This window comes from Podarcis cretensis (assembly GCF_951804945.1).
Source record: "Podarcis cretensis genome assembly, chromosome: 3".
NCBI lineage: Eukaryota > Metazoa > Chordata > Lepidosauria > Squamata > Lacertidae > Podarcis > Podarcis cretensis.
In genome coordinates this window covers 57824936-57850961 of record NC_137172.1, presented here as the reverse complement: position 1 = coordinate 57850961, position 26026 = coordinate 57824936, and the positions used below count along the sequence as shown (strand labels likewise).

The 26026-nt window shown below is 41.6% G+C and overlaps 1 protein-coding gene across 2 annotated transcripts in view; it reads left to right on the top strand.

Annotated features, from left to right (window-relative positions):
- The first annotated feature begins 11305 nt into the window (after positions 1-11305).
- Positions 11306-26026, top strand: part of MYCT1 (MYC target 1) — a 51655-nt gene continuing 36934 nt past the window's right edge. Inside the window, exons 1-2 of one of the 2 annotated variants that reach the window (XM_079971581.1) lie at positions 11306-11493; positions 19479-22031. In XM_079971581.1, coding sequence (XP_079827707.1) covers positions 11442-11493; positions 19479-20014 — 588 coding nt within the window. In that variant the 5' untranslated portion in view covers positions 11306-11441 and the 3' untranslated portion in view covers positions 20015-22031. Of the gene's footprint in view, positions 11494-19478; positions 22032-26026 lie in introns of those variants that run through there. The other variant, XM_079971580.1, reaches the window with a different exon arrangement.

Here is a 26026-nt window from a genome sequence, read left to right as displayed (position 1 = left end):
GCATGTGACCTTCACTGGTTCCAAGCCTACTCTGGATGAGGAATCACAGGCTTCCTGCCAGAGCTAGCAAGCTCCACCTGGCCAGTTAGTGAGCTGTCCTGTGGGCCCTTGCCTGCCTCAGCCTCCTAGAGCGCCACCCCTGCTGCTCCCTTTGCATCGGAACCTGCCATGTTCGTGGGGACAGGGCCCCTTTGGCCCGGCTGCTCTAGTTCTTGTGTGTTGTCCTCTGTCCCCTCGCCATCCTCTGTCACCTTGTGAGTACTTCCTTCTCCAGCCCCTGCTTGCCCCAGTGAGTCCCATTCCCAGCCGGGGTCCTCTTCCTTGTCATCCAGCCAGTTTGTGACACTGATCCATAAAAGTACAGGTACTCTCATCTCAGGGCTGCTAAGTTTGCTTACTAAGAAGCCTTTGATGAAGGACTTTATCCAAGCATCTCTGTTACATAAGAAAAAATACTTCAGATGTTCTAACAATCAGTGAGTGGTAGTTTTGTTTATTGTTTCTAAGTTCTGTCTTAAAATATCCCTCCCTATGTGACAGGTTTCTGATGCTATTTTCCCCAATTTATTTAAATTTAATTGATTAAAAGTCAAATTAATCAAATAAAATGATTTGAATAAATATTTTTGTTTTATGTCTTTATGTCTTTATTTATTTTTATAATATTTTAAATTACATTTTCTGTTTTATAATTTCAAATAAACATTTTACAAACTTTAAATATCCAGTGACTTCTCTTCATCTCTTTCTGAGGTTTATTTTACATATCATACATCCCTGCATATTTTACTATAACCATTCAAATCAATTTTCCACTTTTATATCCATCAAAAATTATTTACTCTGTTGAATTTATCTTAATGCTGCCGGCGTTTTCAGCTGTACAGTTATTTTCCATATACTCAAAATATGTCTTATATTTATTGGCCAATATTAAAAAAGCAGCTGCTCAAAGTGAACTAATTTACAATATGTTGCAGTAAGATATTGTTACATATATATAGGGCAAAGGTGCAAATCCTTCTAATTACAGAATGTGGAGCGAAAAATGTACAATTATGCAGTTATTAGAAAGCTTGGAAGTTAAAGAAGGCAGAATCTTAATATATTTAGACAGAATTTGGCAATGTGTATTGCTATAACAAAGTAAGTTCTTCACAAGATAATACAATGTGTACCAAATTATTACTTTTAATTTGTGAACGATGAGTTAACAGTCCAGTTGGTGTCCAGTGGGTTTCATCTCAGTTTTGTTTCCCTTGCCTGTTCACCATTCCCCTACTACTTAGGGGAGTCCTCAGATTGAACACCAGTCATGAACATGACCTGCTTATTTTAATAATACTGTTTTTTCTTTCTTTCTGTTGATAATGTATTACTTGGCAAGTCAAATCTTCAGAACTCAGTAGATACAATATGCATAATTTTTGTCTAGTATATGCATTATGTTGATCTGTCTTTTCACTTGTGCACTCTGCTAATTTAATATGATCATTTTCGGCTTCTGCTCACAGTCTAGCAATCAACTGAGCACTGCAGAAAGAAAGCTGCAGTATAAAGAGAGGTAAGTGACAGGAAGACATCTAAGTAAGAGCTAAAAATATAACATTAGCCTATTTTCTCTGACTCCTGTTTATAACTTGGAGCCAAGAAAAATGTTGTGGTTTTTGCATGAACACTAGTTATTGCTTATTGGTATTTGTCATCTTTTGCTATTTCTGACATCGAACCCACTTAGTTCAGTGGGGTTTACTCTACAATTAGGGCGCATAGGATTTCAGCCAAAGACTATTTTCTGCACTATGTACAGGTGCATTTGAACTATGGCTCCAATCCATAATCCAGTGAGATGGTGTGCATGCTCACGTCCATGTTTTTAGAGTTTCCCCAACATTTTCCCCACTTTTCACCCTTAAATGAGCAGTTTTAGAGGAAAGACAACAGTGATATGGGGATGAAGCAAAATACATTTTTCAGATTCCTGTGAACCAGCATGCATTTTTTATCCACTGGAACAAAAAATAAAAATTAAGTTCCTAGATGTCTGCATCAGATTTTTTTGGATCCTGGGTGATTTTGCACTTGTAAATTTTCAGTCTCTCCAATAGAACCTAATGCACAGCTGCTCACTGAGTCTTTTTTAACTTGATGGCATAATATAAATACTACAACTCCCTCCTTCCAACTTATAGATAGCTGAGTTTTTGAGCACACAGAGTACAAGGAATACTGATTACTAAAAATAAAGCCGGAAAATAGGACATTAAAAAAGCAGTGTCTGAATTCTAGTTATGCTATAGAAATGTATTTATCATAAGAAGTGTAGATTAGTTTCAATAGAAGAAGGCAGGTAGAACACAGAGTAGATAGGATGGAGTCATATGGCTGTGTGCAATTTACATATCTGAATTATCCTGGGATTGGGGGGGAAGGGGTATGTTGCATTTCTGTGCTGGGGACAAGCTACACATGTCTCAGAATGGAGAGATATGGAAGTTTCTCCATCAAATACTTCCATCCAGCTAGAATGCTGCTTGCAGAATTGAACCACAATTAGGGACAAAGAAAGCTGCCTTATACTGAGTCCATCTAGCTTAGTATTCCCTACAGTGATTGGCAGAGGGTCTCCAGGATTTCAGTCTCTCCCAACCCTACCTAGAAATGCAAGTGATGGAAGTAGAGACCTTCTGGATGCAAAGAAGATGCTCTACCACTGAGCTACAGGCCTTCCAGAAATGCCATGGGAATTCTGTATTTGCCACAAGCAAGAGAGCGTTAGTTGCTCCTCTGCCTTGTTGAAATTGTCTTAATCAGTGCCAGATTGACGTATAAGCTAAACAAGCTATAGCTTAGGGTCCCACTCTCTTGCCCTACCCCCCAAATATACTTCTTAATTGTGTTTCACTATTAATATACTTCTTCTTAATTGTATTGCAGTTCAACAATTACTTTGATAAAATACTTATTTTGTTATGTGCAAATGGCTTTAGATACTTATTAGGTCCATAAATTACCATATAGCATATATTCAACACAAAAAACAGTGACAATTTGTTGTTGACAAAGGACAACTGGATAATATGAAAAGCCCCATTACCTTCAGTAGCTTAGGGCCTCATCAAACCTAAATCCGGCCCTGCTTACCAACAAACTTTAGGTATGGAGAGAAATCAGTGAGATGAAAGTTGTAATAAATAGAAACAAATATATAAAATAAATATAGGTAATGGTAAATAGGTCAATAACCCCATGGTGGTTAAATCCAGTCAAAGGCGACTGTGGGGTGCGGCACTCATCTCTCTTCAGGCCGAAGGAGCTGGCATTTGTCCGCAGACAACTTCCCGGCTTATGTGGCCAGCATGACTAAACCACTTCTGGCGCAATGGAACACCGTGACAGAAACCAGAGCGCATGGAAATGTTGTTTACCTTTCCACCACAACGGTACCTATTTATCTACTTGCACTGGTATCCTTTCAAACTGCTAGGTTGGCAGAAGCTGGGACAGACCAATGGGAGCTCACCCAGTCACACGGAATCAAACTGCTTATCTTCTTAACACTGCTTAGTGTTTTTATAGTTGTTCTGATTTTGAGTGGAGTGCCCTACCTGGGTGGATGGAGCAGCCAAGTAATTTCGTTGTCCTCGAGAGGGGGCAATGACAATAAAGATATTATTATTATTATTATTATTATTATTATTATTATTATTATTATTCTGATCAGCAAGCCCAAGGGACTCAGTGGTTTAAACCACAGCGCCACCCACGCCCCTAAAATAAATATAAGTGGCTGTCATGAAGGTACTGAAAGCTCCCAAGGACAGTGTACATATTTATGCATTAAATCCATTTCAGCCTAGCACTAATTCAAATTAAAGTAGTAATACAGGAAATCTCATACTGTTATCATTATTTAACAAACAAACAAACAAAAGGACAAGAGCCCTGTGAAGCATTAGCCACTTAACAATGTTTTTAAAAATATATATAAAAAAGACCGTATTGCCAGTACCTGTTCTTGTGTGTCTTACGTTGTTTGATTCCACTGAGGAAGTTGGCAGAAAAGGAAGTGGTTGGTTTCATAGTTGCCTCTGTTTCCTTTTAAAGACACACTCTCAATCTTAGTAGGTAAATATCTCATAACGTTTCTTCTTCAGAAAAAAGAGAGATTCAGAATGGTTATGCAGCAAATTGTTTTGCTTATTAGGGAAACGTTACATGCTAAGGAGGAGAGGTCTCATACCTCAAAAGTAAGGGTTCTTCTTAAATTAAGAAATGTTGGGGCTTATGTGTATTTGTAGATTATTCCTTTAGCAATCTAATCTTAATCTTAGGCCTAGTTGTAGTCTAGGTGTGGCTATTCCCTATACCTACTCAAAGGCATTACTTGATTACCTCTTAGCTTTCAGAAGATAAGAGAGAGCAACACCATTACTCCCACAACTGGTTTTCAGTGCTTCATCTGCCTTCTGAAAGTCAGTTGTGAGACTGGTGGTGATGCTCTCCCTTACTTTCTATATGGGAATCAGTATGATAAATGAAAAGAACGCCAAGGATGCTGTGAGATGTCTAGGGGGAAAAGGGGACCAAAGAAAAGTGCACCAGAGCTATGACTCTCATAGAAGATGCTCCAAGAAGTAAGAAAAGTGTGAAATTTAATGCACATAGGAGGGCAGAAGCCTGCATTCTCACTGTCCTGTGTTTCTGAAAATACCCAAAGCACTGTATACAAATACACGCCACTAAGTACAAAGGCTGCTTGCAAGATCTTAGATTTCAGCTATGCAGTACAGGTGTAAGTTTTTCTTCTCTGCAAAGTAACCCAGCCACTTCTGTTGTTGTTCGTACTGCATCTTCACCTGAACAGTTGTTTCAAAGGAAGCCCTCACATGCTGAGGTATTCAGAAACCTGATCTTCCCCAGGGCCTCATGCACAGATGCAGGAATGGGACTATACAGTGGTGATGCGGGCAATATATTCAGCACAGGGGCAACCTTAATAAATCCGCAGATTATTGCAGGTCAAAATGGAATATCTTTTAAAAATCACAGGGAGAAGCTTTCATTTCCAGAGTGGGACAATGGCTGGCTCTGGAATGTTCATGAACACTCTAGCCTCTCACCCACAGAATGCTGCCAAACAGTGCAAATTATGTGAGTGAAGTGAAAGTTCAGTTTGGATGGGAAGAATGTTTAAAGTGCGGGGGGACTTGAACTGGGGAGTCTGGCGGCAAAGCTTAGACACCTTACTCCATTTGCCACTGGGACTGTTCTTAGACTAAGGATCTACCAGCTCAATATCTGTTATGCTGCAGCACCCATCATATAATGGCAGGAGCCAGAACTGTAGCTGTTCAGTCCAGCCAGGATCATGTAACTTTAGATATCAATAGGGGTTTGGTTGGTTATAAACAGTTCCTGTTCCAAGCTGCATGTCTAAATGGGAGCAAATTTGCCTTGCCTTTCACCATTGTCTTCTGGCCAACCTGGTACTAATTTCCAGCCAATCTTCCAACTACATCTCTGGCCTTGCCTACGTCTTGTTGCCTGCTCTCATGCCTGACCTCCAGCACATCTATGTTTTTTTCGTCTCAGTTTCATTTGACTTGTGACGAACTTGTCAGAATCATCTGCAGCAGAAGCTGCCAATGCAAACTCCTCCATTGGCACCCCTGGCCAGAGCATGCAGAATCTGAGCTTTCTTTTAAAAAAATAAAACATAGTAGCCCTAGAAAGAAAGAAATGAAATAAAATGAGTAGATACCCTTCTAAGTTATTTCTATGAAAAGAGCCAACCTGGTTGTTCCTATCTGTCAGTCTTTTTAGGCAATGAGTGAAGTCAAACCTGTGATTGATAAGTAAGTTATTTGGAACCAGGCAATAGGAATCTATGGGATTCTAAGGAGCTGCTGTTTTTCCCTGCTTTTTCTGCTCCTGTCTAATTTACTGCTCCTTGAAATCTCCATACTCTGCACTTCTTTTTCACATAGCAACCGGGAAACAGCTTTCCTGTGGCAGGTTTGTCTGAGATCAAGGTGAAAAGTAAGAATGCATTTTGCATTTTTTAAAAAAGAATATGTCAGGTGAAAATTCTCCTGTCATTTCAGATGAAGGCTTTAATCCTACACACATGCACATGCACCAGGTAAATTGAACACCTTGTTGCTTATTTCTGACTAAGCATGTTTTGTGCTTTTATTAATAGACAAACAGCAGGGAAAGTCAGTAGCTAAAAATAAGTTATTGCATAATGGCTAATTTGTTACACTTATATAAAAGGTAGTCACATACCACCACCTTCTGGACAGCAGCATTTTCCCCCTTATATTTCTACAGTAATCATATATAGCAAAGCTGTGAACTGTGGAAGCAAGTCAATGAGCTTTCCATGACATTTAATTTCAAGAAAATGTACTTTTAAGAACTTCTAGAACCTCAGCAATATTGTTATAGTGCTAGCCAGCCATTTGCTTTGCTCAATAAATTACTTGCCTGTGGGCTAAATGTGTAACTAAGCTTTTGGGAGTTAATTGTTAGATTATCATCTGACAGTTGGAGATCTCTCCCTGTTGTTTTCAAGGAGATGCCTTGTTATTACCATACTGTTAAGTCAGGGATTGGGAATCCCTGGTTGTCCTGATGTTTTAAGCTTCAGTCAGTTCAAAAATAAAACTGCTTATTAATGGCATTTGGGGGTTTAGTCCCAGTACTGGTTTTGAGTGCTTGATTTGCCCCTGGTATCTGTCATTATTACTATTTATATATTTTATATACCCCCTTTCATCTCAGAGAAGCCCACTAATTACTAAAGACAGCAATACCAGCTTTATCTCACCAGCAGGAGGCAGCCTTCCTGTTGCATTGATTAACAGAGTTTGGGAGCTAGACTTTTGAGGGTTGATGCTTAATGACACTGACTCCTGTTGGAGGCTTGTTAATCTATACTGTTAATCTATAGCCCAGTGTCTTTGTATTTGGGAGTTTGTGGGTGCCTGTGGCAGGATGAGTGAGCTCAACAACTCTGGTCAATCCAGTAGATCGCTGGCAGTTTTTTTTTTATAGTGGGAGTAGATAGCAGTCTCTTGGAATTTGGACATGCCTGGTCTAGGGGAACACTAAGCATTCTAAGAGATGTACATGCAACCTGCCATTTGCACATTCAATATGCATACACACATCAGGATGAACCTGGAAGTGACCAAAAATGCCACAAAAAGGAGCAGAATGGGGTGGGGTGGGGGACAGGGTAAGGGGCAGAAGAAGATGTTTGTTTTTTCCACTGAAAAATCAGTGGAATATATATGATTTCACTGGTGCACATGGTGCCTCGGAACATAACACCCATGTAAATGGGGGTTCCCTGTAGTTAGGGATATTATTAATAGCCAGAACTGCCCTTATCTGGGGTGGGGTGTTGTTGTTGTTTAGTCGTTTAGTCGTGTCCGACCCTTCGTGACCCCGTGGACCAGAGCACGCCAGGCACTGCTGTCTTCCACTGCCTCCCGCAGTTTGGTCAAACTCATGTTTGAAACTCATGTTTGTAGTAAGAATACTTTATAACAGAATAATTGTCACTAATCAATAGCTGAGAATAGTGTACTTTTGATGTGCCTGTCATTTTAACATGGGCTTGATGGAGCCTTACAAAGCTTCCTATCCAAACCCAGTCAGGGAATTCTCCCAAACCAATCCACCTTTTGTTTGTTTTTGATATTTGTTATTTTCCATAGTTTCCACTGGTAGAGACTCTGTGGAAGGGCATAATGGGTAGAGATACATTTTATGGAGCCTCTGTGATAACATACAATTATATGAGCTCACCTTCTGCTCCACCAATTATAATGAAAGGTTTTAAAAAATACATTATTTATTCCCATATCATATGTAAGACTTGATTTTTCCAGAGAACTCTAAAAGCCAGAAATCTGCCATTGATTTGCTCATTAAAAGTTTGTTACACATTTCTTTACCTCACCTTTTGATGTTGACAGGTCCTTTTGAGCATACATAAGTATCTCTGCGCTTTTTATCTCTTAGATATCTTAGTGCCTCAGTGAGGCAACATACCGTATTTCCCTTTGTTTTGTCAAATGTCAGGAGTATAAAAAGGCAGCATGAGCCCTTGAGAAAGAAATTTGCAAGCCAGATTCAAAATGGGCATGACGACATTTCAAAGACAAAATGCTTATTTACCACAGTACAGCAGTGGCTCATGCCGTGGTTTGCTGGACAGCTTCAAGCTTCTGCTGTGAAGCACTGCTGTATGGCAGAAGGAGAACTTACACTCTTACCACTTGAAGTCACGTGATGGTGACAAAGGCTATGGGGCTCTGCACAGACATGTGGCTACTGAGTGTGTGAGCAGGGCCCAATGCAGGCTATGACACCTGCAGCCTGGGCTGGCTAGTTATGCTTGCATGTGCTGAGGTAGCAGCCCTTGTGCCTCTGCTGCCTCTTTGTGATGCCCTGTGAGAGGATTTGCCAGAGGTCTTCATTGTGTGAAACAGCACTTCTTCTGGTGGTTTGGAATGGCCAGCATTCCTTCCTGGTAATGCTGCTGACATGTCAAAAGTAGCTTGAGAAGTGCCACTTTTGTCCCAGCAGTACCCCTTCCTATGCAATCCTGCAGATTATTTCACTGAATGCTGGGAGTAAGATGTCTGGTCTGAACAGCACCACTCCCAGAGCAGTTGCTCAGGAAATGGTGCTGAACAAGACCGCCTCTTACACCTCACACTGGGAGTCTTGGGATGGGCCAGGCAGAGAATGGTTACAGCACACAGGCTGCAAGTTACCCAAACACGTCTAAAGCATCTGCCAAGAAGGAAGGAAGTGATTCATTTGACACTGCCTTTTGGCTTGATTGCATGGTGGGAGAAGCCGAGGGCAGGATGGAAGCCACTAGGGTTTTGCTTGGGAAGCAGTGCTACCTCCAGGTCAAAATCAGCACATATGAAGCCCAATAATATTGTGTCTGTGTAAATTGACAGTGTGCCCCAAAGGCTTCTACAATCATATATAGTGGTACCTTGGCTTCAGTTTACATACGCTTCAGGTTACAGACTCCGCTAACCCAGAAATAGTACCTCAGGCTAATAACTTTGCTTCAGGATGAGAACAGAAATCGGGCTCCGGTGGCATGGCAGGAGCGGGAAGCCCCATTAGCTAAAGTGGTGCTTCAGGTTAAGAACAGTTTCAGGTTAAGAGCGGACCTCCGGAACAAATTAAGTACTTAATCTGAGGTACCACTATACAAATATTTGCATCATTAAATTTTATCCTGGGGAAGTGCTCGGGGATTTCTGTTTAAAAAGGTAAAGGGACCCCTGACCATTAGGTCCAGTCGTAACCGACTCTGGAGTTGCGGCGCTCATCTCACTTTATTGGCCGAAAGAGCTGGTGTACAGCTTCCGGGTCATGTGGCCAGCATGACTAAGCCGCTTCTGGCGAACCAGAGCAGCACACGGAAACACAGTTTACCTTCCCATCGGAGCGGTATCTATTTATCTACTTGCACTTTGACGTGCTTTCGAACTGCTAGGTTGGCAGGAGCAGGGACCGAGCAATGGGAGCTCACCCCGTCATGGGGATTCGAACCGCCAACCTTCTGATTGGCAAGCCCTAGGCTCTGTGGTTTAACCCACAGTGTCACCCGCGTTACATAGGCCAAAAATAGTGAGTGGAAGCATTTCTGATTCTGTATGGTTTATTTGACTTCTACCATGCCAAAATGATGGACTCTGTGTTATTGCAGATTGGATTCCTCTTAGCCATGCTACTTCAGAGCTGCAGAAGTAGTTTTGGTGACTGCTGTTCACTACTGTTTTTCTAAACTGCTCTTCTACTAAGTTTCCATTATTATTATACATGTTCATATTTTAATAGCTGCAGAGGAGGCGGCAGTGGGTGGCATTTTTGGTTTTGCCTCTGAATGCAAAACACCCTGGGCTTGCCTTGCTGGCAAGGGATGCAGGGTTGAGGCCAGCAAATATGTGGTGTCTTTCTGCTCAGTTTGGCCTCTAACTAATGTGGAGATCTGCAGTTTTTTTATTTAAAAAATGCATGGAATGGACAGTCCATATCAATGCTAGCAAAAGGTGGGCTTCACCTCTTTCAGTGAATATACCAGGCTCCTTATTCAGAGAAGTGGGGCAGTGATCAGGAAGCAGGTCTGGGCATCCAGCAGAAACAAAAGTCAACACCTATTCTCCCTTCTTCCCTTTTCCTTAAGAGCTGGGAGACAACAAGAGTCAAGGGTTAGCTTTGTTGCTTCTGGGGAATTGAGGAGGTATGCAGATCAGACTTGAATCTCCCATTCTGTTTTCTTGTTTACAGTAAGAAAGAAGCAAGAATGAGAATGGAAGTCTGGGTATTTCCTTTTCTTTAGGGAACAGTGTCAAAAATGCATCTAAAATAATATTGGAAGTTGTACTCTTCATTTTCAGCATTTGTTATACTGTCTATTAGCAATAAGTTCTGTGGAAGGCGTTTAAATGTTCTTTAAAGCCATTAATATTTATTTAAAGCAACAGCTGCAATAACATGAACATAAAAACCCCAAACATCAATTCAAACAACATTAGATTAAAGCAGAACAAAATTAGTAGTGCCCAAGGTCTAAAAAGGACTGGATGTGTTTTTTAAAACAAACAAACAAACAAACAAACAAACAAACAAACAAACAAACAAACAGAACATACTGAGGCAAAGTGAGCTGCCAAAATGATCAGAGCATAGGCATCAGCTGAACCTCTCTGGGGAAAGCATCCCACAACTGGAACGGCACCACCAAAATGGCACCCACTCACATCACCTCATTTCGTGATGGTGCCCAGAGAAAGGGCCTCTGAAGATTATCTTTGGGTTCAGGATGGAATATATGGGAGGACCCTATCTTTGGAGCTTTAATGGTTAGTACCAGCAGTTTATCCTGGGCTGAGAAACAACAAAACACCTTTCTGAAAAGTGCAACACCACACCAAGTTTAGAGAGGTCCAGTCATGAATTCCTAACGTATAAACGAGTCGCCCATGTGTGTGCTTTTGCATAGTTAGGAATGCAGGGTGAGGTTCTCTGTGCACAGAAATGCTGGAAAAGGAAAAGTAACTCTCCTCTTTATTTTAGGGATGAGCTTGATCCAATAAAAAGCAGAACACAGGGGGATGAAGTATTGTTCTTGAATTATTCACTGCCTAGCCGAGGAAATGACGAGAAGGAAATCGTCCCCCTGTCTCAGGAACCATGTGGCAATCTAAGATAAGGCAAACAGTTGCTAATTTGAGTATAAAAGCAGGAAATGTGATACACTGATTTCCTTTCATGCAAACAGAACAATCTGAGGGAATATGTAAGGGCGTTCTTTTCCAAGTCAAATTTCTAATATACACCAAGTGTTCCACTGTGGATACAATATTTTCATTATTTTGACAATTTTGAATACCATGGATGCCAACAACACCAGTCCTGACAACTTATTGCCGAGTAATTTCTGGGGTAAGTACATATCAGTATGTGACTTATAATTATTTTCATTTTTATATTCTCTCTGAATTCTGTCTCTGTGATACAATTATGTTGTCCGTTAGATGATGTCTTTCTAACATGTTCATTATACGCTTTTGTTATAATATTTTACAGTATATTTTACAACAGGCATATCTGCAAAGATGGTAAACCCTAATATTTTGCTATCCCATTTTCCCTGCCAAGTTTCATTGAATGTGTTCAACATTTTAACAACCATGAGAAAAAGTATACGCTATTTATTATTGTTTTGCTTTCTGAGGAAAGAATCAGCCAATTATTAAGAAAACTTTGTTGAGAGGTTTGACTAAGGATTTTTGATCATTACAACGCTAAGTTCAGAATTACTACCAGCCCTGGTTACATTTTTCAATACTATAAAGAAGTTTTATTTTTGTGTGTGTGTGTATTTGCTTGGTTTTGTAGACTGGGGCAAGTTTTTCCACATTCCTGGGCTTACTGGCATTCTCATTACTATTATTCTACTAGATCAACATAGAACATCCATTTCTTTTTCAAACCCCAGGATATGGAAAAAGCACAGCCCCTCCCCTGTGGCAATAGCATCAGGCATTCCAGCTACTTTAGCATGAACTGTGATACGGGAACAGCCTGCCCTGTTTTCGCTTGACATAAGTCTATTTAAGTGTCCAGTGAGATGATGTCAAGAAACATGGGCAGTGTGCTTCCACCATAAACTATTACATGATGCTCCCATCCCACAGAGAAATTTGTTTGGGGCCCTTATCTTTGTGAATTTCTCACTTCTCTGGTGGCTGCCTCCTTGAGGATAGTGCTTCCCTCATGCAGATTCTCCTTCATTTTGGGAGAGGAGCCCCCCATCCCCAGCATCACATATCCTTCAGGGATCTGGACAGGCCAGATTTAGGTTTGATGAGGTCCTAAGTTACTGAAGTTAATGGGGCCCTTTATATGTCCAGCTGTCCTTTGTCAACTAAGTTACTGAAGTTAATGGGGCCCTTTATATATCCAGCTGCCCTTTGTCAACAACAAATTGCAGCTGTTTTTTTGTGTTAAATATATGCTATATGGCAGTCATGTCCAACCAGTCGATCACGATTTACTGGTCGATCATGGGGTGTCTGTGGTCAATCGCAGTCGATCTGGTGATCCTGATCGACCCCCCCCCCAAAAAAACTCAAAGAAAGCTCAACAACTTTGGTCAATCCAATGGTAGATCACTGCCAGTATTTTTATAGTGGGAGTAGACTGTAGTCTCTTGGGAGTTGGACATGCCTGTTTTATGGAAATTTATGGACCTAATAGGTATCTAAAGCCATTTGCACGCTGTCAGGTGCTGGTGGTGGTTGCTTGTGAGTAACCAGGCAGGACTCCATCCTATCTTTTACAGGTTTTATTGGTGCAAACTATTTACAGTGCAGAACCACTGTCCGCCTTAGCCACTTGCAGATTCTGGGAGTGGCCCCTTCCGGCTTCTCCCCCAACATAAGAACTTAGACACCCTAAATCTCCGTCTCCCCTCCTTACGTTTCACCCCTCTGCGCAGGCTGGGTGATGGAAACGGCATGTCTGCTTCCTGGATAGCTGGGCTTGGGCTCTCAGTAGCATCTTTGAGCCCTCCCCTTGCTTGGCTGCCCCCTCCCCCACCCCTGCCTCCCCCACCCCTGTTCCACTGGAGGTGTGGCTTTCGCCACTATTGGAAGAGGCACTGATCCTCAGAAGTGTCGGAAGCTCTCTGTATCCCCCCTGGCTCCCTCCTCTGTTCTGATGGCAGTTCCCTGACACACATGCAGAATGTAGGCACCCTATACAGTGGTACCTTGGTTTACAACCATAATCTGTTCTGGAGGTCCGTTTGTAAACCAAAACAGGTTGTAACCCAAGGCACGTTTTCACCAATGGGGCCTCCCCCCACCAAAAAAGGGTTGTAATCCAAAAAAAGGTTGCAAACTGGGACACACACTTCCGGATTTGACATGTTTGTAATCCAAAATGTATGCAAACTAAGACGTATGCCAACCAAGGTACCACTGTCCATAGAAATGAGCAAACCAGTGATATTTTAGGGAGCAGGCTAGCAGGCAGGGATATTTACATCATAGGGGCCTACACAACACAAAACACTGTTGCTGTATGTAGGTTTTATTTTATTTGTTTTTTATCTTATATTTTATAAATGTACATCATTTTTTTTCTTTATTTTTTTTGGGGGGGGCCCAAGAGAGAGGGGCCCTAAGCTAAAGCTTGCTTAGCTTATACGTAAACCCAGCACTGGATCTGGAGCAGTTTGAGAATTACTGTCCTAAAGGCATGGGGGTTTTGAGATCAGAGGTATCAACAGCAAATGTGATTATCCTAGGTTCGAGGAGGAACATAGATTCAGTCAGTATGATACCCAGAGAGGCATAGAACCCAAACTTTTAGCGAGTTGGACTAGGACCCAGGAGACAACGGTTCAAATCCTCACTTGGTCATGAAGTCCACTGGGTGACTTTGAGCCTGTCTCTGTCCCTCAGCCCAACCTACCTCACGCGGTTGCTGTGCATATAAAATGGAGAGTGGGAAAAATGTGTTTGCAGAGGTGGATTTAGGGGAGCGCAACTAGTTTGCCTGGACTGGGCACTGGGTCAAGAGGGGAATGCCACAACAAGAAAAGGAAGGTGAGAGGCAGGGGTGGGGAACTAATTTTGGCATTGCACAGGGAATCACTGAAATTTGAAAGCCCCAAGTCCTTCACTGGTGTATGCACTTCTCACTTCTCTGTATTCTGCATTCAAGATATTCTGGACTAGGGTAGAGGCTTGTTGGAAGTAGAGCCACACACCCTTTCTGGAAACACTTTGGAAAATACCATGAGGGACTCTCTGCTGAGGGTCTGTAGGGAAGGAGGCAATGTTGCAGATATTTGGGACCTAAATCAGTTTTTGGGCTTGAGCTAACCCTTAATTTCCCTGGGAACAAAACATGCATCTGGGACCTTTAAAGAGGGATGAACCAAGTAATGGAGTGATAGAGTCCAGAGCAATTTACCCACCTGAACAATTAGGAGTTTTGTCAATTTCTAAAGGGTAAAGTATAGGGACGCGGGTGACACTGTGGGTTAAACCACAGAGCCTAGGACTTGCCGATCAGAAGGTCGGCGGTTCAAATTCCCGCGATGGGGTGAGCTCCTGTTGCTCGGTCCCTGCTCCTGCCAACCTAGCAGTTCGAAAGCATGTCAAAGTGCAAGTAGATAAATAGGTACCGCTCTGGCGGGAAGGTAAACGGCGTTTCCGTGCACTGCTCTGGTTCACCAGAAGCAGCTTAGTCATGCTGGCCACATGACCTGGAAGCTGTACGCTGGCTCCCTTGGCCAATAAAGCGAGATGAGCGCCGCAACCCCAGAGTCAGTTATGACTGGACCTAATGGTTAGGGGTCCCTTTACCTTTACCTTTAAAGGGTAAAGTAGTTACCCATTATTTTTATTTTTTGTGACAAAAGTAGCAGTCAAAATGTAGTGGGAGGAATACTGTGCCATATTCATTATACTAATAAAAGAAATCCACCCATCATTCACATTGCTACTGAAACCAGCATATTGTAAATGTGCTGAAAATATTTGTTCACATATGGCAGGAAAAGGAAGTTGGAGTTCAATGTATAATGTTAAAATAAACAAATACACAGCCTTTCTTCTCAACTACATCTTTCCCAGTCACAAAGCCAAAGTTTTGTTGACCAAATTTTTAATGCATTCTGCAAATGTTACAGGATATTTTGCTGATTGCAATGTCTGCTGAATTTCCGTTTTTTGTAAGGAACACCTGAAGCAACTTGGCTCCACATCAGGCATCAGGCTTGCCAACTTTGCAAAAGCCATGCTGATTGGTGGGTAACCAACAACTACAGGAAACTGAAATGTCCACCTCATATAATTTTGAATATGAACAAAAGTCATAAATCAAGCCCCACCTAGGTCTGGGTGATGTTATTGTCCCCTTTTACTGTCTAATTGCCTTCTGGAATCGTAATTATTATTATTATCTGCTATATTGCATATGACCACTTATTCTTTATGTGGGGGATAAGAAAGGGTAACATTACAGAAATGGCTAATGACCACTTCAGTACTAATAGAAACATCGGTAATAAAGGTAGGTAACTACCTCATGACATAATTAGCTTATTTAAAAAATAATTCTGCTGTAATGATTCAGGTTTCAAATTGTTAAGTGCCTTATTTTGAGTATCTACTGAAACTCTAAGAAAGTAGCTTTTCATCTCTGACAATTTCAGTAACAGCTGTTTACTGACAACATTTATCTTAATCTTCTTCCATCATGGAGCTTAATGTGTTTTTTCTTGTACAGTTGTGGTAGAAGTGTTTTCAAGTGCTGTGAATATTCAATTATGCTTGTGATTTCACATGTAGCGGGGAGAGAGGGATGCCATGTTTATGGCTGATCCAGACCATATTCCCAGAATGCACTGGGCTAGCTGTAGTGTAGTCCAACCCAGGAATTACAGGAGGAAGACAAGGGGAAAAGCAAGTTCAGGGAACAAGATTACCATTCTGCATCTGCACGTAACTGTTAAGCAGGCAAGTGAGGAACTGTAAAATAAGTCTGCGCATTTAGTCAACAGCCTGAGGAGTTCAGGATCTCAGACATTTCCCTGAATTGTCAGACCTTGACCTGCTTAGCTTCAGCAGGGTGGCTGCACGAGCCCTTAGACCCAGCGGCGGAGGAAGCCGCTTGGGCTCCTATGGGCGGTGCGCCCAGGGGCGGGGCAAGCCTCCCATAGGGGCAGTGTGGGGTGCACCGTGAGGCCTCCAGAGTCTGCCTGCCTCCTCCCACTCAGTTGCCCTATAGCTGGAGGGGAGGCAGCGGGCGGACCGTTTGGGCAGCACGCGCGCCCAAGCCACCATGTCTCTCCCAGAAGAGACGTGTGGCTTGGGTGTGCTGCAGGCCCTGCAGTGAGTGCTGCCCGGCATTTTGTCACCTCCCTAAGTGGTGACACCCGGGTTGGACCGCACCCACCGCACCCCCTTCCTCCGCCCCTGCTTAGACCATTTCCTGGGACCTACCATATCTTTCTGTACCTAACACCATAGCAGAGCAGCAAAATATATAGTAGTCAGTTTCTTGTACCTTTAATACTTTTTTAGGACGGGGGAATTTAGCTTGCCATGTTACAGAGCTGCAGCAGCATAAGAAGAAGGAGAGAGTACCTTCTGAAACTTCCCCATGGGAGTTGAAATGATTGGAGCATTGCCATCAACTGTGGAACCAAAACAGGCAGCACTTATTTGGCCAGCCAGTTTTTGTGGCTTTAAGAGCAGCGTGGTGTGCGGGAATCACAGGGCAAGTTTTTAATGGCAACAATTAGCATCAGCTAATATCAAGCTGTTGCTGAAAGGCACAGGAAAGAAACTGGTCACAAAGACTTTTCCTGGTGCAAAGTTGACATTTGGTAATAATGATTGTGGTGGATTACCATGGGGAAGTATATTTTGGAAATAATACATATCACCTTCCTACAACAGCTGTAAACCGAACTGGCCAAATATTTCTAAAGAAATATATCAACACATACACATCCAAGCCTAGATATGAAAAAGAAATGAGCAGAAATTCAAATATATCGCCCAAGGTGCGAGATTGGCTTCATTATTACCAAATAATGGAAACTTTTAAACAAGACAGGAAAATTGGCTTCCAGGTGGAGAAATCGAAATTGGAAACAGAACTGTTAGAACCCAATACTAAGATTGTATCAAGAATGTACAATTTGTTGCTGAAGTGGAATACAATAGATGAGACAGTTAAATCAGCCATGATTAAATGGGCACAGGACATTGGTCATGACATTATGTTTGTTGACTGGGAACAGTTATGGACCACCGGTATTAAATTCACGGCATGTAATGCCCTAAGATAAAATATTATGAAAATGATTTACAGGTGGTACGTGACCCCAGTCAAACTTGCGAAGATTTATCATCTGCCCAATAATAAATGTTGGAAATGTAATGAGACTGAAGGTACCTTCTTTCACCTTTGGTGGACCTGCCCAAAGATTAAAGCCTTTTGGGAAATGATCTATAATGAAATTAAGAAGGTACTTAAATGTACTTTTCATAAGAAACCAGAGGCATTTCTCTTGGGCATGGTCGGCCAATTGGTGTCAAGGAAGGATAGGACTTTTTTTATGTACGCCACTACAGCAGCAAGGATCCTTCTAGCAAAGTATTGGAAGACACAAGAACTCCCCACACTGGAAGAATGGCAGACGAAAGTGATTGACTTTATGGGATTGGCAGAAATGACTGGCAGAATCCGCGACCAAGAGAAAGAGACGGTGGAGGAAGATTGGAAGAAATTCAAAGCTTATCTTAAGAACTGTTACAATATTGATGAGTGTTAAAATGTCAAGGGGAAGGAAGATGCAGAATTACAGCCGAAAATGTTTGATGACCTAAGGTGAAATTGAGAAAGATAACAAATTTAAATTTAATTGGCTAAAATGGTTGCTGAAAAATTGCAAAACAAGGATGTAAAAAGGGTGAGGTATGGGGAAGTCCGAGAAAGGAGGCTTATGAAAATGAGGTTAAGAACTTATATTTGTGTGTTTGTTTGTAGTTGTCGATGTTTTTATGTTGTTGTGGTTGTTTTGTTTTAAAATTGGAAAACTAATAAAAATTATTATAAAAAAAAGAAAGAAATTCAAATATATCCAGAAGAACCAAAGAGAAATTTACAGTCAGAGTCATAAATGCCTTCTTTATTGAGATTGCCAATTTGGTTTCAACAGTTTTTGTAGCTACTTTCACAAGGAAACCTTGTGAAATGAATTGTTATGTAAGAGTGGTCATGTAAGGGTTCAAAGTCCTACTAAATGTGTTAAATTTCTGGTAATATTCCCCCCCCCCCATTCTCTTTTTAATGGCTGTGTGGGCTGGCAGGGGTGGGGGAGTGTTGGGCTGTGAAACTGATATATTCATTTATGTAGTTTTCCAGCAGAGGGCAATATACTTACACTATATGGATATATTGATCATTCTAAAGAAAAATTGCAGAGTCTGTTGTTGTTGTTATAAAAAGATACAGTACAACAATATTATTTTGGTTTTATTTTCTGCAACAGATGGCTAGCTTACTCTCTGCCACACTCTCTGATCTAGAGATGTGTGAAATTGCACTCCTGATAAATTTTGCCACACTTATTCACATGATTTAGCTTTCCTGGAAATTCTTCACATCAAAGGCAAACTTTATTTACCTCAACTGTTAACTGAAGGCATGTTTTAAATGGCAATATTGTTCTTCTAACTGAAGGGCTTGTTCAGCAGAACAGTCTACTTTCTTACGGAGTACAAACTTGATGTCTGTGGGGAATGGCCACTGTGCAATTGGACACATTCTCAAAGGGAGGACTGATTTTTATTTATTTCATATTTTATGTATTTCATACAATTTATTTACCACTTGATTACAGAAAAAGCCACAAAGCATTTTTTTAATTGCTTTAAAAAAAGATTAGCCTTTACAAAACAAATGAAGGCAAATTTTCTACTTAAACAAGGACAGAGATACATTCAAAATAATATAGTTTGTGAATACAGAAGTTTGTGAACACACTGACCTTATTTTCTTAATTGATAAATAATGTGAAAACTGACCACTAAAGTTATGCAAAATTGAAGTGATAAATCTTGTACTCTGTTTGGTCTATCTCAGTCAGCAGTCTTGAACACACTTCAAAAGTCCATTTGATTTTGGACTTACAGCTCAGTCAACATGCTTAGGATTGCATTGTATATGAGAAGTACAAGCTCCATTGATGCACAAAATAAAGCTTTTATCCTCCCACACATTTTAGTAGAGTTGTTGTATTTTTTTTCATTGGAATAGATGGCCCTCAGGGTCCGTTCCAACTCTACAATTATATGATTCCCTGAAATATTCACCCCATTTTACTTCTTTTGTTTTAGATCATATGATAATAGCATTTTCCGTTTCTATGGTCATTGGACTTGTGATTGGAGGCGTAATCTGGGCATTGCTGGCTTGCCTGTCTAGTCGCAGAGCCAGTGCCCATATTTCCCAGTGGAGCACCTCATCCTCTAGCCGGCGTCCCAGAGCTTCTCGTGGATCTTCAGCCAGCAGGCCAGGATTTTATCGCAACAGCAGCTGCGAACGCCGCAGTAACCTCAGCTTGGCCAGCCTGACCTTCCAAAGGCAAGCTTCCTTGGAGCAGGCCAACTCCTTCCCAAGGAAATCAAGCTTCCGAGCCTCAACGTTTCATCCCTTCCTGCAGAGCCCCCCGCTTCCTGTAGAAACGGAGAGTCAGCTGATTACGCTGGTACCAGCCACCACCACCACCACCACCACACTTACTGGCACCACCACCAACAGCCTATCTCGTCCCGAGTTCCACTGGTCCAATAATAGTCTTCGTGTCTCCAACTCAGCACAAACACCACCTCCTGCTTACGACTCTATCATAAAGGCTTTCCCAGACTCTTGACTCCAATTCTTGGGGATGTATGTATATAGAAAGAATCTCAGTTGTATGATTTTCTGTGGGCTCTATGAAGACACCTATGAAGTCTACCATTGCAAGGACCTGCAGTGTGGAGACCCAAGTGATAGTTCTGTGCCCCTCTATGATAGGCATTTGCTGGAGTGAAACCCTGATGTCTCTTTCGGTGACAAAGGCCTCTCTTGTGCTATCATTCACAATGGTATGCAACATCACTGTGTGTTTATATTTGCATTGTAACCATTGCCTTTAGTTTAGATGCAGACTTCATCTAGTCTAACAAATTGACTCATTTCTGAAGACACAGAATGTAAAAATAGTTATCTTTGTGAATATCCTCCAGTTAACCTTAAACACAGTGATGAAACTGCTGTTTTTATTTAGGTTTTCTTTTCTTTTCTTTTCTTTTCTTTTCTTTTCTTTTCTTTTCTTTTCTTTTCTTTTCTGTCAAAGCATTCTCCTCTGGGCATTTTGATATACAAAGTAAGTAAATAAATCCTACCACTTGTTCATCAGTTGGCCATAAAGGTAAAGGGACCCCTGACCATTAGGTCCAGTCGTGACCGACTCTGGGGTTGTGGCGCTCATCTTGCTTTATTGGCTGAGGGAGCCGGCGTACAGTTTCCGGGTCATGTGGCCAGCAGTTGGCCATAGTGCCATGTGATTACAAGATTTACATGATTTTAAAAAATAGATGTAAATAGCTTAGTATTCGTATTATATTTCTGTGGGCTAAGATCCTCGATTTATGTTTTAAGGTATTTCTAATTGGAACCATTGTCTGATTAAGGCTGCTAGCTTCACATGCTTTCTTAGGAGTAAGTCTCACTGAATTCAGAAAGCTAAACATCAGGGTAGATATAAGAAAAATCTCCTAGAGAAGGAGTTCCCAAACTGTGGTCTGCAAGCTTCATTCAGGTGCTCTGTGGAGTGTCTCTGGAGAACCCTTCCAATTTGAGTTCTATCGAATTCTATGGGATTCAAAATGCGATAGAGTAAAATGCAATATCAGAAATAAAAGAAACAATCAAAACACAATAAAAAATTGTACAGCACATTACATTTGCGACAACAGGCAGGGAAATATAATTCTCAACAATTTCCAAGTGGTCCAGTCTCAACAATTTCCAAGTGGTCCATGGGGGTGGGGGTGGGGAATGGGAACCACTGCCCTAAAGCTAAAAAATATATGTGTGCAACAATGTCAGGATGAGGGGATTCCTGAGTCAATCCCTCCAATAAGCCTCCTAAGCATGAAATAAAGGAGTTGTGCAAAGGAGAAGTATATGTCAGTCATGCTTCTGCTTTCCCTGTGATGAGTCTTGGTGCTTTTATTGGGATGTTGCCATCAAATCACATAATGTTAAATTTTGAGCTGGTTTCAATGCATTCCAATGCTTGCAGGCTGTCAAAGTTTTCAGTTTGGCAATAATCATGCCTTGGATTAACTTCATTCTCTATGATACTGCCACTGATATTATTAGTGTACTTACTGTTATTATTAGTGTACCTAGAAATATATCACAGCAATGAAAAATCCCTGAGCCTTTAATTCTGCTTCCATTGCCTGCTGAGATCAATACAATTGCTGTTCAGAAGAGAATAAGATTTCCTCCAGAATGCATAGCTAAGTTGTTCAGTCTGTGTTTTCGATGATAATGGAAAAGCTCTTTAAATAAATGTTTTTTTTGTTTTTTTAGTATTTACTTCTGGAAATGTTGCAAATGATCTGTATATAGCTTATATAAGGTATTATCTCATGTATAGCATTAGTTTTCATAAGGAATTTATGAGACTGCATTATATACTGTGTTTTCCTGCTATAATTTACACAGGATGCACAAAGGAATGTTTTGTGTGTTCAGGTCAGGGAAGCTGAAATATGAATCCTGAGGTTTGTGGTCAGTTGCTTGATGGTATATATTTAAAGACTAGACAAATCTCTTTTTTATCGGCATGTTGGAAATGTTGGGTTTTAAATAAAGTCATAAATATTGCTCTATGTTATATTTTTGGTTATTTTAAGAAATATTCCAATTTATACCTGAAATGAGTTTTCCCCTTACTGAATGCCATCAGATTTGTACCCTTGAAAATCTGGCTACAACAAAGCACTGATTCTTTATTTATGCTGTAGTTGAGAACTTGGAGAACGATAAAGAAAATTCCCCAGCAGGGCCTCTTTTCTGCTCTTTAGCACCATTGATACTGACAAGCTATTTGTGCAAATTCCCTTGATAAATTCTTCTCCTCCTTGGCAGGAAGGCCCTATGGCAAGTGAGCTACCTGTTCCCATCCCTACCTGTCTCTGTTTCTTTTGACTTGTTAGGAGGGAAGAGACTGCTCTTATTTTTTATTATTTAATACATGTTAAGCTGTAGAAAGAACAGACTTGGTACCCACAGGCATTCACCAGGGGGCGGGGCGGGGTGTGTGCTCCAAGTAAAGAGCCCTCCCTGAGGTTTCTGCATAAAGTAATTTCTCTTTCCCCTCAATTTCTGTCCCTAGAAGGAGTGCTCTTTGGGCTCGGAAAAAGTTTTCTGTTGTTTTCTACTTTCTGCATGCTTCACTTTTAAAGTACAGTGGTACCTTGGTACTCAAATGACTTGGCTCCCGAGAAAACCGGCTCCTGAATGCCACAAACCCAGAAGTGAGTGTTCCGGTTTGTGAACGTTTTTCGGAAGCCGAACGTCCAGCACGGCTTCCGCAGCTTCCGATTGAGTGCAGGAAGCTCCTGCAGCCAATTGGAAGCAGTGCCTTGGTTTTTGAACCATTTTGAGAGTCAAACAGACTCCTGGAACGGATTAAGTTCGAGAACCAAGGTACCACTGTATCCCTTCCCTCCAAATCTGTACTGCTCCCCTGGCTACTTTATCCCTTCTACTTTCTCCTCCACTTTATAGTATGCCAAGGAGGAATAGGGCCCCCCTCCACAGATGTGAAGCTGCATGGAGATGTGGGTCAGCTGTGTCAAGCCTCTGGCAAGTTCCAATTGCAGCTAGCTGTGTATAATCTTCCCAACTACAAGGTGAGTCATTATAGCCTATTTAAATTACAGCAAGTATAACTAAATTTGCACAAGTATGTATAAATTGAGGGACGCGGGTGGCGCTGTGGGTTAAACCACAGAGCCTAGGACTTGCTGATCGAAATGTCGGCGGTTCGAATCCCCGCAGCGGGGTGAGCTCCTGTCGTTCGGTCCCAGCTCCTGCCCACCTAGCAGTTCGAAAGCACCCCTAAGTGCAAGTAGATAAATAGGGACCACTTTCTAGCGGGAAGGTAAACGGTGTTTCCATGTGCAGCACTGGTGCTGGCTTGCCAGATGCAGCTTCGTCACATGACCCGGAAGTGTCTTCGGACAGCGCCGGCTCCCGGCCTCTTGAGCGAGATGAGCGCGCAACCCTAGAGTCGGTCACGACTGGCCCTGACGGGCAGGGGTACCTTTAACTTTATGTATAAATTAACGTTTGCATATTTCTGGCAAATCCATGTCATATTTTATGGGGGTGTATTTTCCCTTTCTTAGTGAGGGTCTTTCCCACAAAATTATTAGGGCTTCAATAGAAGCAGGTACAGTGGTACCTCGGTTACATACGCTTCAGGTTACATACGCTTCAGGTTACAGACTCCACTAACCCAGAAATAGTGCTTCAGGTTAAGAACTTTGCTTCAGGATGAGAATAGAAATCGTGCTCCGGTGGTGCGGCAGCATCAGGAGGCCCCCATTAGCTAAAGTGTTGCTTCAGGTTAAGAATAGTTTCAGGTTAAGTACGGACCTCCAGAACAAATTAAGTACTTAACCTGAGGTACCACTGTATAGGGAACTCCCCGGAGGGCCTCTGGAAATGAACTAGATTCAGTCTCTGGGGTGGACCATCCTAATTGTTCCCCCAGGTCTGCAGTGAGGAAACACCTCTCCACATCTAATCCAACCCCTTTTCATATCCTTGGCACAAAGGACTTCTTAACCTATGTACTGAATTCTAACAGCTTATTTTAAAAGCTGGATGGTGTTTTGGGGGCCCCCTTTGGGGCCTGGAAGCAAAGGCAAAGATTTTCTTTTTTTTAAAAAGGAAGGAAAGAGTGATGCAATAATTTTCTTCTGAACTTTGCAATCTAGGGATTTTAAAATAATACAGCACTGATGAAATACAGTACATAACTTCCAGACAGACATACATAATCAGGCACAATGGCTGCTTATATTTCTATTGGTAGCACTTTATTTCAATTACTTTAAAGCCACAATAGCAAAGTGCTTATTTCTCCATGCACGCATAGACATTGTTCAGGGACAGTAGCGTTCCTTATCTCCTTATAGGAGCAGTCAGTGGTACAGCACTCTTCTCCAATGCTCCCAGAAACACCTCCTGCAGGAGAATGGGAAATCTATGTTTAAAATATAATATTCTGTATGAAAGCTGAAGTCACTCTCTCGTACATGCATCTTTCAAGCCTTGTGTACAATTGGCCAGAACTATGGGGCTTCCTTCAAGTAGAGAAGTAGTCCTTCTCAAGTCTCCTAGTCACTGCTAACAGGACTTGATCCTATCATTCCTATTTTCCTTGCCTTACAAGTCAGCATACAGGGGGGTGCAGAGCAAGTGACCAATAAACCAGGTTTCGGAGATATGCAGGGTGTCATCTTTAACCTATTCTGTTACCCATGGAGGTAAGTTTCATAACAGGTGTAAACATGAGTAGATTTTCCCCTCCTGTGAGACAAGATTGACTCAGGGGAGCCACGATCCTGTGGATTTACGCAAAGCTCAGGCTATGTGAATCAGGGATCTTGGCAAGGTTAGTGAAAATAGCTGATATTTAGGGCTGATCCTGCACTTGTTTACTTCAACTGAGTTCAGCGTGGGGCTTCCGTCAAAGTAAGTGTGCCTAGATTGTCAACTTTAGAATCAAGCAGTTTTGTTAGTAGCCATTTGTGAGTTTTATTTGCATTTTAGTGTTTTGCTTATTTTAAATGAGAACTGACCAGCTCTTGGTGGGTTTTATGCATTGATACCTGGCCACTGTTCTGAAATAACTGATGAATGATTTTGAGGTATAGCTTATTAGCTCCCCAAACTTTCCTATGTAAAGTGTGATGTTGACTATTCTCCAGATATTCTCTGCCTAGTGAAAGCTTGCTAGCTAAGTAAATTCTTCTTTACCATGAAGAGCTGAAAGTCACTGAGAGCATATTCAAAATGCAATAAGAATCTAATCCATGAAATAAAAGCTAATCAGAAATAAAAGGTAATAAAACAAGAAACAAGGAACAAGAAATAAATTTGAGTTTGGTAAAGCAATCATAAGCAAATTATCTGTGGTAGGCAACAGAAAACATACCTGTGCATAGGTTCTTAACCAGCTCAGCATAGTGAGCTCCACATTCCTTGATACGCTCATCATCAGGAAAGCCATTAGAAAGAGAAAGGATTAGTAGGAGAGGAAGAATAATGGTCCAGAGTGCCATGGCAAATTTGACATGTAGGAAAGGAGAGAGAAGTCAGATGTGAGTAAAATAAGATTGAGCCTTGATTTCAATTCTTCTGAATCTCATATGCCTTAAGGATAGTCTGTCTGTCATTTGGCTTTGACCATGGAAGGCAAATCTTCATATCTATAAGCAAGGCATTTTTAACTCAAAGACAGTGACATGCTCAAGGTCATCTGGGGAGCTTGCCTGTGAGTGAGATTTGCACTATGGCTTCCCATGTTCAGATCCGGTCCTCAGTGCACTACATTATCAATGATCAGTTGACAGCTCATGTGTCTGATCTGGTCTGCCAAGCTTTCTTCTGTGAATTCCCAGCCAGACCCTCAACCTAATTTGGCAGAAATGGCCTAAAAGGGTAGAGCACACCTGCACAACCAGAGTGATTTTCATCCCCACCATGCAGGTGGGTTGGGCAGGAAGGTCTTGGCCTTTTTGCCAAATCTCAGCACCACAATGGAGACAGAGATCACCCCTCCCCTTTCTCATCAGTTGATTGACCTGAT